A 20,509-nucleotide genomic window follows, 5' to 3' on the forward strand; every position below is an offset into this window, starting at 1 on the left:
TTTTCCAGTGGTCATGTATGGATGTGAGAGTTGGACTGTGAAGAAAGCTGAGTGCTGAAGAATTGATGCTTTTGAACTGTGGTGTTGGAGAAGACTCTTGAGAATCCCTTGGACTTGCAAGAAGATCCAACCAGTCCATTTTAAGGAGATCAGCTCTGGGTGTTCTTTGGAAGGAATGATGCTAAAGCTGAAACTCCAGTACTTTGGCCACCTCATGCAAAGAGTTGACTCATTGGAAAAGACTCTGATGCTGGGAGGGATTGGGTACAAGAGGAGAAGGGGACGACAGAGGATGAGATGGCTGGATGGCATCACCGACTCGATGGATGTGAGTTTGAGTGAACTCCGGGAGTTGGTGATGGACAGGGAGGCCTGGCGTGGTGCGATTCATGGGGTCACAAAGAGTCGGACATGACTGAGCGACTGAACTGAACTGAACTGATCACCTCTTCATGGAACACAATTTTGTTGTGGTGAAGGGGCTTAGGTAACTCAGTGAAGCTATGAGTCATGCTGTGCAGGGCTACCTAAGATAAACGGGTCATAGTGAAGAGTTCTGACAAATCGTGGTCGACTGGAGGAGGTAGTAGCAAAACACTCTAGTATTCTTGCCAGGAGAACCCCATGAACAGTATGAAAAGACAAAAATATATGACAATAGAAGATGAGCCACCCCAAGTCAGAAGGTGTGTGTTATGAGGAGGAAGGAAATGCCATGAAATGATGGACCCAGATACCATGATCTTAGTTTTTTGAATGCTGAGCTTCAAGCCAGCTTTTTCACTCTCCTTTTTGTCCTTCATCAAGAGGTTCTTAAGTTTCGCTTCACTTTCTGCCTTTAGAGTGGTATCATCTGCCTATCTGAGATTGTTGATATTTCTCCTGGCAATATTGATTCCAGCTTATGCTTCTTCCAGTCTGGGATTTCATGTAATGCATTCTGCATATAAGTTAAATAAGCAGAGTGACAATATACAGTCTTCTCATACTCCTTTCCCAATTTTAAATCAGTCAGTTGTTCCATGTCCAGTTCCAACTGTTATTTTTTGTCTACATACAGGTTTCTCGGGAGACAGGTAAGTTGGTCTGGTACTCCCATCTCTTTAAGAATGTCACACAGTTTGTTGTGATCCACAGTCAAAGGCTTTGGCATAGTCAATAAAGCAGAAGCAGATGTTTTTCTGGAATTCCCTTGATTTCTCCATGATTCAACAAATGTTGGCAATTTAATCTCTAGTTCCTCTGCCTTTTCTAAACCCAGCTTGTTCATCTGGAATTTCTCATTTCAAGTACTGTTGAAGTTTAGCTTGAAGGATTTTGAGCAGAACCTTGCTAGCATGTGAAATGAGCACAGTTATACAGTAGTTGGGACATTCTTTGCCATTGTCCTTCTTTGTGATTGAAATGAAAACTGAACTTTTCCATTCCTGAGGCCACTGCTGAGCTTTCCAAATCTGCTGATATACTGAGTACAGCACTTTAACAGTATCAACTCTTGGGATTTTAAATAGCTCAGCTGGAATTCTGTCACCTCCACTAGCTTTATAGTAATGCTTCCTAAGGCCCATTTGACTTCATACTTCAGGATGTCCAGTTCTAGGTGAGTGACCACACCATAGTGGTTACCCATGTCATTAAGACATTTTTTGTATAGTTCTGTGTATTCGTCACCACTTCTTATTCTCTTCTGGTTGATAGTTCCCTTACTGTTTCTATCATTTATTGTGCCCATTCTTATATGAATGTTCCCTTGATATTTCCAATTTTCTTGAGATCTCTCGTCTTCCGCATTGTTTTCCTCTATTTCTTTGCATTATTCGCTAAGAAGGTCTTTTTATTTCTCCTTGCTATTCTCTAGAACTCTGCATTCAGTTAGGAATATCCTTCCCTTTCTCCTTGACTTTCACTTTTTTTCTCAGCTATCTGTAAAGACTTCTTAAACAACCACTCTGCCTTCTTGCATTTCTTTTTCTTTGGGATGGTTTTGGACACTGCTCCTGTACAATATTATGAACCTCTGTCCACAGTTCTTCAGGCACTCTGTCTACCAGATCTAATCCTTTGAATCTATTCATTAACTCTACTGTACAATCATAAGGGATTTGATTTAGGTCATATTTGAATACCCAAGTGGTTTTCCCACCTTTCTTCAACTTAAATCTGAATTTTGCAATAAGGAGCTCACGATCTGATCCACAGTCAGCCCCAGGTCTTCTTTTTGCAGACTGTATAGAGGTTCTCCATCTTAAGTTGCAAAGAGTAGAGTCAATCTGATTTCAGTATTAACCATCTGGTGATGTCCATGTGTAGTCATCTCTTGAGTTGTTGGAAGAAGGTATTTGCTATGACCAGCATGTTCTCTTAACAAAACTGTGTTAGCTTTTGCTTTGCTTCATTTTGTACTCTGAGGTCAAACTTGCCTGTTCTGGTTATCTCTTGACTTCCTACTTTTGTATACCAATCCCCTAAGATGAAAAGCACATATTTTTTGGTGTGAGTTCTAGAAGACATTGTAGATCTTCATAGAACCAGTCAGCTTCAGCTTCTTCAGCATCAGTGGTTGGGACACAGACTTGGATTACTGTGATGCTGAATGATTGCCTTGGAAATGAACCAAGATAATTCTGTCATTTTTGAGATCGCACTCAAGTACTGCATTTCATACTCTCCTTTTGACTACAAGGGCTGCTCCATTTCTTGCTCCCAGTAGTAGATACAATGGTCATCTGAATTAAATTTGCTTTTTCCAATCCATTTCAGTTCACTGGTTTCTAAGATGTCAATGTTCACTCTTGCCATTTCCTGCTTGACCATGTCCAATTTATGGACCTTGATTCATGGACCTAACATTCCAGGTTCTTATACAATATTGTTCTTTATAGCATCAACTTTCCTTTCACCACTAGGCCCATCCACAGCTGAGTGTTATTTCTGCTTTGGCCAGCTGCTTCATATTTTCTGGAGCTATTACTAATTGCTCTTCACTCCTCATTTTCCAATGAGGTGTACTCAGATTGGAAAAGACCCTGATGCTGGGAAATGTTGAAGGCAAAAGGAAAGGGGCAGCAGAGAATGAGAAGGTTAGATAGTATCACTGACTCAGTGAACAGGAATTTGAGCAAACTCCCAGAGATAATGGAGGACAGAGGAGCCTGGTGTGCTACCGTCTATGAGGTTGCAAAGAGTTGGGTACAGCTTAGTGACTGAACAGCATCAACAGTAACAGCAAGGATATCTAGCTCATATTTTATTTCATCAGATTTTTAAAATAATTTTTAATGAAGATGTTTTCCTTGTACATATTTTCCTTTTTCTGCACGTAGTTTTTTCATCACACGTGTTCAGAACTCACTTCTACCATTACTGTTTCCTCTCTGTAAAATCCTCATGTTTCCACTTTGCTTCATCCTTATTATCTTTTCCCTGTTGCTCATATCTTCTTCCACTTTATTTCCAATTATTGGTGGTTTTTTTTTTTTTTCTCTCTCTTAACTGTGACCAAGTATTCTTAGAAGTCCTTAAATCTGGATTCTTTACCTTCCCTTCTCTACAAATACTCAGTAATGTGCTTCTTGCCACATCTTCTTGTGACATGTTTCTATGTGAAATTCTCTATTCTGGGATCCTGTTCTTGTTTAAGGCACTTTCTAAATCATTGACCATAGTCGGCCATCACCCTTTCTTATTTTGCTTTGAAATCTCAGCAGGTACAATCTCTGCTGTTTTTCAGGACTCTGAATGTGGTGGTGAACCAGCAGCTAGGTTTTCCTTGTGCTTCATTGCTACAGAAATTCCCATTCTAACCATCATTGTTTTAAGGAGAAAGAGTTGATGGTGCTACCACTTGTTATGGAATTGTGTTGCTCTTCAAGATTATTGACATTTTAGCTAGGTTACATCTCGCTTGTCTGTTGAACGACATTATCAGTTATAGGAGGTTTGGTTAAATATGACTGATTTAATTAAAACAGCTTGTTTTTCTGTCTCACCTCCTCTTGTGCTAAGCAGCCAGCATTTGATGAAGCAGCTTAACCAGCTCTGAGTCTGCCTCATCCTGTGCACCTGAGGAAGAAAGGTGGACAGATGCTATGTAATCTCTCCACCACCCCCACCTCCAGTAGAAAATAAATTCTTGTTTCCTGAGACTACCAAGTATTTTAGATACCTCAGAGCCTAATGGCACATTCTAACTTTAAGAAGATATACATTAGTCCACTCTTATCCAAGGTTTTGGTTACTGTGGTCAACTACAGTCTGAAAATATTAAATAGAAGATTCCAGAAATAAAATTCATAAGTTTTAAGTTGAGCAGTGTTCTGGTAGTGTGATGGTATTGTCCTGCCTGCTCCAGCTTGAGATGGGACTCACCCCTCTGCCCAAAGTGTCTCAGCCATTCGTCACTCAGCAGCTCTCTTGGTTGTTAGGTTGATTGTTGCAGTGCTTATGTTCAAGTGACCCTTATTTTACTTCATAATGGCCCCAAGTGCAGGAGAAGTGATGCTGGCAATTCAGAAATGCCAAAGATAAGCTGTAAAGTACTTCCTTTAAGTGAAAAGTGTAAATATTCTTAAGAAAAAACATCATACGCTGAGGTTGCTAAGATCTGTGGTAAGAATAAACCTTCCATTTGTGAAATTGTGAAAAACGAAAAAGAAATTTGTGCTAATTTTGCTGTCACACCTCAAACTGTGAAAGTTATAGCCACAGGGCATGATAACTGCTCAGTTAAGATGGAAAACACATTAAATTTGTATAGTGAGGTATTTTGAGAGAGCGAGAGTATGTTCACATAACTGTTATTACAGTATAGTTATTGTTCTGTTTTATTATCACTGTTGTTAATCTCTTACTATGCTTAATTTATCAGTTAAACTTTATCATGGGTATATATGTATGGGAAATAACAGTACATACAGGTTTCAGTGCTATCTGCGGTTTTAGGGATCCACTGGAGGTCTTGGAATGCCTTCCCGATGTAGGGAAGGCTTCTGTATATATAGAAACAATAGGGTTTTCCAGTCTTAGGAATTCACTCCTTTGATACCTGAAAACCAAAGAGTGTGTTGATATATTTGGGTATGATTTATTTTCAAAGGAGTGTTTTTCCTGAGAAGGACCATTTGTTACAATGTTTCACTTGGGAGATGAGTGGCTATCTTTTTTCTGTGTCATTTGAGTTTTATATGAGGCCTGTGTAATCCCTGTTCTTCTCCAGACATGAGTCCTTAGAAGTTATTCTCTTTCCGAAGCTTTCCTGTATGTTAGGGCTTGGCTTGTGTGCTGTGTACTCCAACCTCCCACACTTGCCCTAATAGCTGTCATTTCATTTTGTAAGTGTCTGTTAGCTTGTCTCTTTCCCAGCCTCCAGGGTAGATTCCTTACTATCATGGGCATTGTCTTATTTATTGTGGTAAACGTGGTAAATATGTTATTGCTGGAACTGAATACTAAAACTAAGGATGTCTTTGATCTATAATGTGGCATGACACTCCATGTGACCTATCCCAAGGTGTGACTTCGTACTGGTTTGCCTTTGTTGTTATCTTACTAGTTAATTAACTGACATTGTCCTTGGTGCCCTGTATGCACTTTAGGTATTTGATGAATGAGTGAATAAGTGCAGATTTTATTAATTAGCAACTTTATTTATACCTTCATTCTGAAAGACTTTAATTTTTTTAGTCAATTGCCTCATTAGATTTCACATCAGATCAGATCAGATCAGATCAGTTGCTCAGTCGTGTCCGACTCTTTGTGACCCCATGAATCGCAGCACGCCAGGCCTTCCTGTCCATCACCAACTCCCGGAGTTCGCCCAGACTCAGGTCCATCGAGTCAGTGATGCCATCCAGCCATCTCATCCTCTGTCGTCCCCTTCTCCTCTTGTACCCAATCCCTCCCAGCATCAGAGTCTTTTCCAATGAGTCAACCCTTCGCATGAGGTGGCCAAAGTACTGGAGTTTCAGCTTTAGCATCATTCCTTCCAAAGAAATCCCAGGGCTGATCTCCTTCAGAATGGACTGGTTGGATCTCCTTGCAATCCAAGGGACTCTCAAGAGTCTTCTCCAACACCACAGTTCAAAAGCATCAATTTTTCGGCGTTCAGCCTTCTTCACAGTCCAACTCTCACATCCATACATGACCACAGGAAAAACCATAGCCTTGACTAGACGGACCTTTGTTGGCAAAGTAATGTCTCTGCTTTTCAATATGCTATCTAGGTTGGTCATAACTTTCCTTCCAAGGAGTAAGTATCGTTTAATTTCATGGCTGCAGTCACCATCTGCAGTGATTTTGGAGCCCCCCAAAATAAAGTCTGACACTGTTTCCACTGTTTCCCCATCTATTTCCCATGAAGTGATGGGACTGGATGCCATGATCTTCGTTTTCTGAATGTTGAGCTTTAAGCCAACTTTTTCACTCTCCACTTTCACTTTCATCAAGAGGCTTTTGAGTTCCTCTTCACTTTCTGCCATAAGGGTGGTGTCATCTGCATATCTGAGGTTATTGATATTTCTCCCGGCAATCATGATTCCAGCTTGTGTTTCTTCCAGTCCAGCATTTCTCATAGTAGAAATATAAACTCACCATGTAAACTTTGGGTATGGATGGCTAAAACAAATTTCTGTTATTTTTATTGCTGGATTTTATTTGTAGCTCTCTTTTCCTCATCCAAAGTCATTCAACTTCTTGTGAGCATGCACACTTGAAAAGATAAAGGCCACATTCAGTAGACACAAACTGGCTGAAGGATAGGAAGATTGGTCAAATCTCTTGTCTGCAAGTAGTGTTTTAAAAATATGTTATTGCTGGAATTGAATACTAAAACTAAGCATGTCTTTGATCTATAATGTGGCATGACACTCCATGTGACCTGTCCCAGGGTGTGACTTCATACTGGTTTGCCTTTGTTTTATCTTATTAGTTAATTAACATCAGCTAATAAGCTACTATTTTACCTTGGTGGCTCTGATGGTAATGTATCTGCCTGCCATGCAGGAGACTCAGTTTGATCCCTGGGTCAGGAAGATCCCCTGGAAAAGGGAATGGCTATCCACTCCAGTATTTTTTCTGAAGAATTCCATGGACAGGGGAGCCTGGTGGGCTATACTCCATTGGGTTGAAAAGTTGGACACAACTGAGCAACTAACTTATATTAATTATCTTACCAATAGCCAGTAAGGCCAAGATAATTATGTGATAAAAGGTTTGGATCAATGAGTAATTATAATTGAAGCTGAATGTAATTACGTGATTTTGAGGTGTTCAGTGTAATTCCATTTAAGTTCCATCTTGAAACTAGAGCACTAGGAAGGATTATTGACAAAAGGAAAAGAGACAGAAAGATGCAGTTGACTCACGTTTGAGATGTGTGGAGATGGTTATGGTGGGAAAGCTGGATGGCTCTGCTCACCCCAGCATCCCTCTTATCACATGCTCTTTTTGTGCCACACTCCCTGTAGTACTTTGCTACTTAAGGTCTCCGTCCAGTAGCATCTGCTCTTCTCTCTGTGAGATTCTCTTGCTCCTCTCAATCCAGGTAACACTTCTCTGTGATTAGAACTCAGCTAAGTACAGTAGCTGCAGGGTGCCTTTTCTGATCCTGAGTCTGATTTAGATGCTCTCCTGTTCTCATAGCGTCTTCCCTCTGGCAGTTTCTACTTTGTTCTGTAATCCTTGCATTGTTAGACCTTTCTGCCAGTCTCCTTAAGGGCAGAGAAGATCTTTCAGTGCTTTGTTGAATTTGACTTTTCTAACTACTTCTGTAGTGGTAGTGCTAAAAACCCACTAAAACTGGGCCTTTTGTAAACTATACATAGAATTCTGCATCGTATCTGGTGTACAGTATTTCTAATAAAAAATGGCTGTTGTTTATACTTTCTATTCCCTGTTTTATTCAAGCTTTAACAGGTCTTAAAATCACATAGCTTTAGATGGTTTTGTAAACCAGACTCCTTAGATTTGAATCCTGGCATTGCCACTAGTGGTGACTTTAGACTGCTTATTCATCTTTACCTTGGTTTCCCCAGCTATACATTTTAAGGGTAGAAATTACAATAACATGGACCTCATAAGATATTGATTAGAGAAGGCAATGGCAGCCCACTCCAGTGCTCTTGCCTGGAAAATCCCATGGACAGAGGAGCCTGGTAGGCTGTAGTCCATGGGGTCGCTAAGAGTTGGACATGACTTAGCAGCAGCAGCAGCAGCAGCGTAAGATATTGATAGGGTCTAAGTGAAATTATACATGTGGATGGAGCTCCTGCATAACATCTTCCCGAAAAACCACTGACTTCCTCCTGCTTACTTGAGAACCCATGGAATTCATAGAATTGTAGAGTGGTTTCAACTGCTCAGAGTGTACTGTGGACTTTGTCAGTTTTCCACATTGATCTGGAGGAATTTCAGAGAGTGATGTGCCACATCTGGAGCCTAACACGTTATGTCTCATCATAACCCATGCTTCAGCTTACAGGGCACAGTGAGCTTATCTCTGAGATGTTGTCCTCACTGCAGCTGGGTTGGCCCCTTTTCTTATAGTTTCTTCTAGACTTGGAGGGAATGTGAGTACCAGTAGGATCTTCAGAAGTTTTGGTGTGAACTCCACAGAAATAGGGCTCCCCAGGTGGCTCAGTGGTAAAGAATCCACCTGCCAATTCAGGAACCGTAGGAGACACAGGTTAGATCCCTGGATTGGAAAGATCCCCTGGAGGAGGAAATGGCAACCCACTCCACTATTCTTGCTGAGATAATCCCATGGTCAGAGGAGCCTGGTGGGCTACAGTCCATAGGGTTGCAAAGAGTTGAAAATGACTGAATCGACTGGGCGCACACAACACAGCACAGAAAGAAGTTTGAATGTGGTGTGGGAAATGGAATACTCAAAGACTGGGTTAAGCTCCTGTGAAAATGTTTCTTGTAAGCTATTAGAAATTGCAGAAGCTTGTAGGCACCCTTGTGGGGAATGGGGATAGTTTAGCAGGAGGCCCAGTGTCACTTAGGTACACTATACTCATGAATTCAGTGTCAGGATATTTGAGGTGCAGAAAGGACTTTGGGCTCATCACACCTTGTTTTAGTCATTAATGACGTGATTGCCAGTAAGGTTGGTGGAGTCCTCTTCTTTTTTCTGAAATTAGTGCCAGCAAAGTTTTACCCCAAAAAGATACTCAGTGACATTCTTATTTAGCTGGAGCGTTTCATCTAGCAGCTTATATAGCTTGTGAAAAGTGTTTACTGCATGTTTTTGAATGCATTAAAATGCATATCCATTAAAATGGATATTTTAGAACTGGAAGTGTAATTATATGTACTGAATAACTTTTGAGGTAACAATTCTTTTTAATTTTATGTGTGATAATATTTTCTGACTTTGAAGAATGAGATGTTTTGCACTGGAAAATGTTCTGATTAAGTTAAACTTCAAATGCTCAAATTTGATGTAGCAAGTAGTTGAATATAACTCTACCTTTGCTTCATGACCCAGGGCATTTCCTGTGTCAGTATAGTTTTGGTACTTTGACCCGATTTAGTTTTCTATGTGTGTTTTATTTTGTCTTATCTTAGTGTCATACCACCATCTGCCACTTCTGCTGATGCAGTTCTTAATATAAACAACTTCCCCTTCCTACTCCATTGATAATTTGCTGCCAGTAACTTTCATTAGGTTGAGATAACACAAGCAAAATTCTGAGTGAGGGCAGAGGCATGTTGGCCTATGTCATGGCTGTTTTATTTGTGCTTCATGTTTGGGAACTCATTTTTAAGGATGGCAGTTTTTAGTTAAGTCTTCACAAAATTGGGGCTTCACTGTAAAGGTTTTGCATAGGATGTTCAGTACATTTATTGTTGTTATCATTTAAATTTTTTCTCTCTCTCGTAAACAGTCAGAATTTGCTGTGTGATGTCACGATTGTGGCCGAAGACATGGAAATTTCTGCTCATAGAGTGGTGCTGGCTGCCTGTAGTCCTTACTTTCACGCCATGTTTACAGGTATGAAATGTTATGGTTATGGACGTTCATAAAATGTATACAGATTTGGGCTTTTCTTTCCACATTTTCTTTTTTTATATTTACTTATTTTTGGCTGCACTCAGTCTTCCTTGCTTCACGAGGGCTTTCTCTGGTTGTGGTGAGAAGGGGCTGCTCTCATTGCAGTGACGGGCATCTCATTGTGATGGCTTCTCTGGTTGCAAAGCACAGGCTCTAGGTACACAGGCTTCGGTAGTCGCGGCACACAGGCTCAGTGGGTGCAGCTCGCAGGCTTTAAAGCATAGGCTCAGTAGTTGTGGCACATGAGCTTAGTTGCTGCATAACATGGGGAATCATCCTGCACCAGGGATCAAACCCTTGTCCTCTGCATTGACAGGCAGATTCTTACCACTGTGCCACTAGGGAAGTCCCACATTTTCTTTTCTTATTAACATTTTATTGTTATGAAATTAAGCATTGTAGTAGAAGAAAATGCTATTGTTTTGTTTTAAATTACTCTTCATTTTTGTTTTTTATTATTGTTACCATGTTGTGTACATACATGTGTACATTACATACAAGTACAATTTTATGCTCAGCCTCCCCCTTTTGCATTCATATTTGCATATATTGGCTAAGTTTGCCTCCGTGCAGTTTATAAGAGCTTTTAGCACTTTCTTATTTTGACGAAAGTAAATTGCTTTTACTGTTCTGCATTTCTTCAAAGGATTTTCACATTTGCCTCATCACTGTTTATAGTGAACAAATAAGTGTTTAGTAAATGCCTTTTGATTCAGAAATATAAGAAAATAGAGTGGATACTTAGTTATAAAAATACATAGAATAATTTTAGTATTTCAGACAAAAAAAAGTAGTTTACTAATGCCACACTAGCAGCCGTTAAATTCATTTTTCTGTCTTTAAACCCTTTAAAAAAATACAGTTGATGTACAATATTTTGTTTTAAGAGCACTGTTTAATGATTTGGCATTTGCATGCTTTATGAAATGGTCAGATGATCACTATATGAGTCCTTTAGCCATGTATCCCCACACAGAATCACTATAGTATCACTGTCTTTATGTTGTGTATTACATCCCCATGACTTTATTCTTTTCATAATTATAGGTTTGTATCACTTAACTATTCACCTAATTCTCCCCCTTTCCACCGTGCTCACCTGTGTCAATTGCCCGTTTGTTCTCTGTGTTTGTTGATTCTGTTTTCACTTTATTTTGTTTGTTTTGTTATCTTTGATTTCACATATGAAATCATGTAGTATTTGTAGTCTCTGACTTATTTCACTTAGCATGATATCCTCTAAGTATATCTGTGTTGTTGAAAATGGTAAGATTTCATTCTTTTTTATGCCTATTCATATTTCATTGTTTATATACCACATATTCTTTATCCTTTTATCTATCAATGGACACAGGTTGCTTTTATATGTTGGCTATTGTAAGCAGTGCTTCAATAAATGTAGAGGTGCACATATTTTTCCAGTTACTGTTTTTGTTTTCTTCAGGTGTGAAGAAAGTGGAATTGGTGAATCATAGGGTAGTTGTATTTTTAATTTTTTGAGGCACCTGCATACTGTTTTCCATAGTGGTTGTACTAGTTTACAGTCCTGCAAACAGTGCACAAGGGTTTTTCTTTACATCTTCACCAATATTTTTTATTTGTTAACTTCTTGAAAATAGCCATTCTGACAGGTATGATATAGATCTTATTCTGATTTTGATTTGCATTTCCCTGGTTATTAGTGATGCTGACTACCTTTTCATATGCCTGTTGGCCATCTGTATGTCTTCTTTGGAGCAATGTCTATACAAGTACTCTGGCCATTTTTATTTTTATTTTTGATGTTCAGTTGTATGAGTTTTTTGCTTATTTTGGATGGAAACTCCTTATTGGATGGTTCATTTGGAAATACTTTCTTTCACTTGGTAGGCTGCCTTCCTAGTTGTTGATAGTTTTCACTGTGCAAAAGCTTCTTAGTTTCATGTAGTCCCATGTGTTAATTTTTGCTTTCGTTGCTGTTCCCTGAGGAGAGAAATCCAATAAATATTGCTTTGATCGTACTGTCTATGCTTTCCTCTAGGAATTTTATGGTTTCAGGTATTATATTAAGTCTTTAATCCATTTTGAGTTTATTTTTGTGCATGATATTAGAAAGCAATAGAGTTGGATTCTTTTGCATGTAGCTGTCCACTTTTCCCAGCATCATTTATTGAAGAGACTGTCTACTCCCCATTGCCTTCTTTGTTGGAGAATAATTGACCATTTATGTTTTGATTTATTTCTGTACTCTCTATTTAGTTATATTGACCCATGTATTTTTCTTTTTTGTACTAATACTATTTTGATTACTGTACCTTTGTAATATAAATTAAAGTCAGGGAACATGATACCTCCCTCTTTGTTCTCCTTTCTTAAGATTGTTTTGGCTATTTGGGATGTTTTCAGACAAATCTTAGAATTATTTGTTCTAGTTCTGTGAAAAGTATCATGGGTATTTTGATAGGGATTGCACTGAATCTATAGATTACCTTTAGGATTTATGATCATTTTAACCTTATTAATTCTTCCAACCCATAAGCATAGTATTCTTTCCATTTGCTTTTGTTGTCTTTAGTTTCTTTCATCCATGTCTTATAGCTTTCAAAGTACAAGTTTTTTTGCCTCTTTGGTTGTATTTATTCCAAGGTATTTTATTCTTTTGGATGAAATTGTAAATGTGATCAATTTCTCTTTCTGATAGTTTGTTATTAGTGTATAGAAACACAGCATGTTTCTGAATATTACATTTTTATTCTAGATCTTTACTGAGTTTATGTATTAAATTAATTCTGATAGTTTTGGGTAGCATTATAAGGATTTTCTATATATGGTCATGTCCTCTGCAAACATTGACAGTTTTACTTCTTCTTTTCCAATTTAGATTCCTTTTATTTATTTTTCTTCTCTGTTTGCTGTGGGTAGAACTTCCAAAACTATGTTGGATAAAAGTGGCAAGAGTGGACATCATTGTCTTGTTCCTGATTTTAGAAGAAATGCTCTCAGCTTTTCACCATTGAGTATGATAACTGTGGGCTTGTCATATATGGCCTTATTATATTGAGGTAGGTTCACAATATATATATTGTGCTCACTTTCTAGAGAGTTTTTTTTTATCATAAATGGATATTGAATTTTATCAATAGCTTTTTGTGCATCTATTGATATGATCATATCATTTTTATTCTTCAGTGTGTTAAAGTGGTATATCTCATTGATTGGTTTGTGGAGTATTAAATCATCTTTAATCATATGTCTCTAGGATAAAGTCTACTTGATATGGTATATGATTCTTTTGGTGCATTGTTGATTTCAGTTTACTAATATTTTGAGAGTTTTTGCACCTGTTTTCATCATTGGTACTGGCCTGTAATTTTATTTTTGGGGTGGTGTTTTTGCCTCTTTTGGTAGGGTGATGCTGATCTTACAGAATGCATTCCAAAGTGTTCCTTTGTCTTCAGTTTTTTGGCATAGTGTGAGTTGGTATTAACTCTTTAAATGTTTGATAGAATATCACCTATTGGTCTTGGATTTTTTTTTGTCGGTAATTTTCACAATTATTGGTTCAGTTTCATTACTGGTAACCAGTCTTCATATTTTATGTGTCTTCCTGATTGTCTTTGGAGATTGTATATTGCTTGGAATACATCTATTTTAAATTGCCCATTTTTTTGATGTATACTTGTTCACAGTAATCTCTAAGGATCTTTTGTATTTTTGTGGTTTCACCTGTAATTTCTCAGTTGTTTATTTGGGCCCTGTCTTATGAGTCTGGCTAAATAGTTAATAATTTTGTGTATCTTTTCAAAGAACTAGCTCTTTCATTGATCTTTCTGGTTTTTAGTCTTTATTTATTTTTGCTCTGATATTAATTATTTCTTTCCTTCTACTAACTTTAGATTTTGTTTATTTTAATTTTTCTGGTTCCTTTGGGTATAAGGTTAGATTGCTTTGAGATTTTTCTTATTTCCTGAAGTAGGCTTGTATGACTGTAAACTTTCCTCTTAGAACTGCTTTTGCTGTGTTCCATAGACTTTAGATTATTGTATCATGTTTGGATTGTGTTTCATTTTAATTTGTCTCCAGATTTTTATTTCCTTTTGATTTCTTCAGTGTCCTGTTGGTTGTTCAGTGGCATATTCTTTAGGCTGCATGTGTTTGTGCTTTTTCATTTTTTTTCTTATTGATTTTTCTTCTCATACTACTGATATGATTTCTGTCATCTCAAATTTATTCAGATTTGTTTTGTGGCAACATATCCTGGAGAATGTTCTTTGTGCACTTGAATGTGTATTCTGCTGCTTTTTGCTTATGTTCTGATTGAACCCAGGTCTCTTGTGTTACAGGCAGATTCTTCACCATCGGAGCTACCACGGAAGCCCATATTCTGTATATACATAGAAAATTTATCTAGTCGAATGTGTTATTTAAGGCTAGTGTTTCCTTATTGATATTTTTTCCGGATGATCTGTCTGCAGATATAAATGGGGTGTTAAAAGTCCCCTACTATTATTGTAATCCTGTTGGCTTAATTTATTTAGGTACTCCTGTGTTGGGTTTCCCAGGTGGCACGAGTGGTAAAGAAGCCAGTGCAGGAGACATTAGAGATGCACATTCAATCCCTGGGTTGGGAAGATCCCCTGGAGAAGGGCATGGCAACCCACTCCAGTATTCTTACCTGGAGAATCCCATGAACCAAGGAGCCTGGTGGGCTACTGAGTCAAACATGACTGAAGTGACTTAGCATGCAGGCATGCATGTTGGGTGTGTATACATTTACAGTTGTTATATCTTCTTGGATTGATCCCTTGATCGTTAGGTAATGCCTGTCTTTGTCTCTTGATAACATCTTTGTTTTAAAGTCTGTCCTGTCTGATATACATCTGCCACCCCAGCTTTCTTTTCATTTGGATTTATGTGGAATATTTTTTCCATCTCTTCACTGTTAGTCTGGGTGTGAAGTAAGTCTCTTGTAGGTTGCATATATGTGTGGTAAGTTGCTTTAGTTGTGTCTGACTCTGTATGACCCTGTGGACTGTAGATTTCTTGGCTCCTCTGTCCATGGGGATTCTCCAGGTCAGAATACTGGAGTAGGTTACCATGTCCTCCCACAGGGGATCTTCCTGACCCAGGGATTGGACCCACGTCTCTTATGTCTCCTTCATTGGCAGACAGGTTCTTTACCACTAGCATCACCTGGGGAAACATATAGATAGGTTTTATTTTTTAAATCTATTCAGCCATTATATCTTTTGATTGAAGCAGTTTGTTTATTTTCATTTAAACTATTGATGTATATGTAGTTCTTGCCATTTTGTTAATTGTTTTCTGGTCATTTTTATGGTTCTCTTTTGTTCCTTTTTCTTTACTATTCCTATTAAAATATCATGTAATTTAATTAATGTTAAAAAATTTATTTGTTTGTTTTGGCTGTGTTTGGTCTTTTCTGCTGTGTGTACTTTTCTCTCGTTGCAGCGAGTGAGGTCTGCTCTTAATTGTTGTGAGAGGTCTTCTCATTGCAGTGGTTTCTCTTGTTGCAGGGCACGGGCTTTAAGGCATGCAGGCTTCAGGTGTTGTGGCAAGTGGGCTTAGCAGTTGTGGCTCATGTGGGGTGGTTTTACAGCATATGAGGTCTCTTCATGGCCCAGAGATCAAACCCGTGTCTCCTTCATTGGTAGGCAGGCTCTTTACCACTAAGCCACCAGGGAATCCCTGATGATTCTCTTTTGTTATTACCATAAGGTTCATATATAACAACCTGTGCGTGTATATATGTGATTATTTCAAATTGAAGATCTCTGCAGTTCTAATGCATTGTAACAGCCCTGCATTTTTATTTCTACCTCCATTTATTTAATGTTTTTTGTCATATTTTACATCTTTTTGTTTGTATACCCCTTAACTATTTATTTGTTTGCCTTTACATGTGAGAATTTTCATGTTTCTGTTTGGAGTCTGTCTTTTCCACTTAGAGAAATTCATTGAATTCATTTCTTATAAAGCTGGTTTGGTGGTACTGAACTCTCTTAGCTTTTGCTCATTTGGAATACTCTTCCTCTTCCCCTTCAAATCTGAATGAGAACCTTGCAGGTAGAACATTTGTGGTGTAGATTTTATTGTTTCATCACTTGGAATATCATGGCACTCCTCCTGGCCTGCTAAAGTTCCTGCTGAAGAGTCAGCTGACAGTCGGGGGTGTTCTCTTGCTGCTTTTTAAGATTTTCTCTTTATTTTTAATTTTTGCCATTTTAATTACAATGTGTTGTGGTGTGGACCTCTTTAAGTTCCTCTTGTTTGCGATTCTTTGCTTCCTCTCACTGAATGTTTATTTCCTTCCCTAGGTTAAGGAAGTTTCACCTGTTATTTCTTCAAGTAACTTCTCTGCCCTTTTCTGTCTTTTTCCGGTACCCCTATAATACGAATGTTAGTATGCTTGATGTTGTCCCAGAAGTCTCTTAAATACTCTCATTTTTTTCAAATTCTTTTTTTTTTCCTGTTCACCTTAGATGATTTCCACTACTCTGTCTTCCATGTCGCTATTATACTTCTCTGTATCATCTAAAATACTTTTCCTTCCAGTTTTGTTTTTCTGGGTATTTTATCTTCATGTCTGTTTGGTTTATTTTTATATTTTCTAACTCTCTTAAAATTCTCACTGTGTTCATCTAATTCTTCTCCCACATTCATGGAGCATCTTAATGATCATCAATGAGAACTCTTTATCAGGTAAGTTGCCTGCCTCCATTTCTTTTAGTTCTTTTTCTGAAGTTTTGTCTTATTCCTTTGTGTAGAGCATATTTTGCTCTCTCCTCATTTTGCTAAATTTTCTGTATTTATCAGGTAAGTTGGTTATATTTCTGGATCTTGGAGAAGTGGCCTTATATAGTTGACATTCTGTAGGGCCCAGTAGCTTGCTCCCCTCCTATTTCAGAGCTATATGTTCTTAGGGTGCCCCCTCTAAGGACCATGTGACTCCTTCTGTTGTGGTGGGAAGAGTACTATGGGCAGTCTGGTAGGCAGATTCCTGGTTTCTGGCCTGGTTGGCTGCAAGACTGTGCCCTGCATAGTGGCTGTAGTCAGGCTGGAGGTTGGGGTCAGTTTCCCATGAGACTGTCTGCATGACCCTGGTTGGGGCACAGGGCTGCTGCCAGCTTGCTGGTGTGCAGATAAGCCCCTGGAGCTAATAGTCTATCGGGTGGATCCCAAAATGGCATTGCCAGCACCAGTGTCCTTGTGGTAGAATGACATCCCCAGAATGGCTGCCACCAGCATTGGTGCCCTCAGGGTGATCTCTTGCCTCTTGGGAGCCTCTCTAAGATCAGTATGTAGGTCTAGCCCAGGCTTTTTTCAAACTGTTGCTTCTGTCCTGGGTTTCTGAGTGTATGAGATTCTGCACATCCCTGAAACAGCTGAGTCTTTCCCACAGCCCTCTTGCTCTCCTGCACGCAGGCCCTTCTGGCCTTCAAAACCAGATGTTGTAGTGGCTTGTCTTCTTGGTGTAGGATTCCTGGGCTGGGGACCCTGATGTGGAGCTTGGAACCCTTTTTCTTTGGGGAGAGCCTCTGTAATTGTGATTATACTCTTGTTTGTGGGTTGCTCATTCAGGTGAGTTAGATCTTGACTAGGTCTTGTCACTGTCCCTTCTACCCTTCTCATTGTGGTTCCTTCTCTATGTCTTTATGTGGGAGATATCTGCTAGTTTTCAGGTCATTCTCATTTATAGTTGCTCTGTGAGTAGTTGTAATTTGGTGTGTCTGTAGGAGCTGGTGAGCTCCAGGCCTTCCTACTCTGCCACCTGGCCACATCCTCCCTTAACTTCATTCTTAAGAAAACAAAATCTAAACATCCAGTATAGTACTGTTGAAGAAAATGAAGTTATTATCTTTTCCAACAATGAGCTTATAGTCTTAGATTATTGATAGAACAAACAAATGCTTGTAAATACATAGTTATAGAAAAAAGCACAAATGTAAATCTATTCATACTTTAGAAACTTAAATATTTCCTATGCCTAACATTTTGCTAGATACTTCAAGGGGTAATAAACAAAATTAGCACAGTTTTTGTACCAGTAATTTATTAATATCATTGGCGAAATGAGTTGTACACACTTTATTTTTATGCTTTTTTGCTTTTTGTTAAAGGATGGTTTATTAGAGTGGTCAAGGTGCAAGTGTTGAACAATCCAAGCAAACAGCATGGCATGTATTAATAGATGTGCACCTTTTAAATACATAATAGTTTGTGGAAGATCTGTTCAGAGCAGTAATACAGATGGTGAGGACTATGATGGACAGTGTTGAGATATGGGGATCTGACATTTCCTGAAATGTAATGAGTACCAAGGGTTTATACACATAAAAAAAGTGCAGAGGCAATGTGGAGAGAATAGGCTTGGTGTTTTGAGAGTAGTGAGGACTCTGGAGACCACCTCACTTTTCAGCCTGTTACATTCTTGTTGTTCCTGAACTGAGTTAAATAATCAAGAATGTAAGAAAGGGGACTTCCCTGGTGGCCCAGTGGTTAAGATCTGCCTGCCAGTTCAGGGAACACGGATTTGATCCCTGGTCTGGAAAGATTCTGTATGCTGCAGTGACGCCTCCGCACCACAGCTCCCGAGCCCACACTCTAGGGCTCGTGTGTTGCAACTGCTGAGCCCATGCACTGTAACTACTGAAGCCCACACACCTAGAGCCTGTGCTCTGCAACAAGAGGAACCAGGACAACAAGAAACCCATTGCAACAAAGACCCAGCTCAGCCAAAATAAATAAATAAATAAATAAAATTAATTCATTATAAAAAAGACAAATGTAGGAAAGACAGTAGAGGGGTTGTGAGCCATATTGGGCAAGTGATTTGGGGATGGTGCCTTTAACTGAGGCTGATTAGAAAAGTTATAGAGGGACTAGTCACATTTTTATGTCCTAATTTCACTTCAATGACTTTCTTATTTATTACTCCTGGAGACTTTTTCCACACAGAATTTCTAGGTTTGTAAAAGCAGTATTTGATCTGCTTTGTGTTGGCCTAATTTAGGAGTTCCCTAGTAAAGTGCCTTCCTTCAAGTCTTTGTTAGAATTACTGAATCTGGGATCATTAGTCTCTTCTTCAGTTTTGGCCTCAGTTTTCCCTTTTGGAAAATGAGGATAATAATATTACTTCCTAGGATTCTTATAAAGATTATATGAGATCATGTGTGTTTGTCCTTTATTTGGCACATAGAAAATGTTCAATTAATATTGGCATTTTCATGGTTATCATTATTATTTTTTACCCTCAATTCCTAAAGGTTGTTGGAAGGGTAAAAGATTGAAAATGTCTTAAAGTAGACGTCTTCTGATAAAGATTTTATTTTCCAGTTACAAAATGTAATGATTAATTTAAAAATACAAGATCAGAGTTAGTTTCCTTTCCCTTCAAAAGATAACATTTAAGTCTCCAAACTCCCTGAGCCTTTGACATCCAGAGACATGGATGCTGGTGATGGGAGATTTCATTATGTCTCTGTTTTTCTTCCCTCTTTACTTTTTAATCTAAACTACATTTCAGCTTCCCTCATTTCTTTCTTTCTTTCATCCTTCTTTTTTTTTTTTAACCTAATGATTCTCACCTCTTCATATTTTAGTTGACATGCAATTTTTGAATTATGCCTAATGATGGGGATGGGACCCTGAAGATGTTTTGATTCTATAAGTATTCCTAATGTCTCAGTTAACTGGTAGCTGGGTACTTCTTGCAGTTCAGCCTGTTTCTGCCTGAGAATGCTTGGTCAAATCTTAGATTGCTATGCCAAGGTGCAAAATGGGAATATTATGTTAATTTCTGGCACATATAAAATATGAATTGAGTACCTTGATTGTGACTTTTACAATTTTATTGAGGCATATTTTACATTGTAATTTTCAGTGATTTTTAATAAATTTACTCAGTAGTACTGCCATCACCATAAATCAACTTTATAGCATTTTAGTCCCTATGTAATATTTTTGAGACTCATCCATGTTGTAGTATATTTCATCAGATTGTTCCTTTTTATTGCTAAGTAGATTCCATTGTATGAAAACAGCAAATTTTGACTATATATTTACCAGCTGATGGACATTTAGATTGTTTCCAGTTTCTAGCAGTTATGGCTAATGCTTCTATGAACATTCACCTGTAGTTCTTTGTGTGGACACAAATTTTTATTTCTAATGGTGATAGATACATATGTGTGGAATGTCTGGTTATGTGGTAAATTTATATTTAACTTTTTAAAAATTGCTATATTATTTCCCCAAGTGACTGCATCATTTTATATTCCTACATTATGTATAAGTGTTTCCATTTTTCCACTTCCTTACCAACATTTGTTACTCTTTTTTTTTTTTCTTTTCCAGTTGTGGTCATTCTGATGGATGTGAAGTGGCATCTCTTATAGTTTCATTTGCACTTCCCTGATGACTAATGATGTTGAGCATCTTTTCATGTACTTGGTA

The 20,509-nt window shown here is 38.3% G+C and overlaps 1 protein-coding gene across 5 annotated transcripts in view; it reads left to right on the top strand.

The window, feature by feature from the left end:
- The window catches only part of KLHL2 (kelch like family member 2), a 164,558-nt gene that overhangs the window by 33,121 nt on the left and 110,928 nt on the right, over positions 1 to 20,509 (top strand). For 3 of the 5 annotated variants that reach the window (XM_055550981.1, XM_055550984.1, XM_055550983.1), the window contains one exon: positions 9,888 to 9,994. In XM_055550981.1, coding sequence (XP_055406956.1) covers positions 9,888 to 9,994 — 107 coding nt within the window. Of the gene's footprint in view, positions 1 to 9,887; positions 9,995 to 12,955; positions 13,096 to 20,509 lie in introns of those variants that run through there. The other 2 variants (XM_055550985.1, XM_055550986.1) reach the window with 2 other exon arrangements.

The sequence above is a fragment of the Bubalus kerabau genome, chromosome 16 (genome assembly GCF_029407905.1).
Source record: "Bubalus kerabau isolate K-KA32 ecotype Philippines breed swamp buffalo chromosome 16, PCC_UOA_SB_1v2, whole genome shotgun sequence".
Taxonomy (NCBI): Eukaryota; Metazoa; Chordata; class Mammalia; order Artiodactyla; family Bovidae; genus Bubalus; species Bubalus kerabau.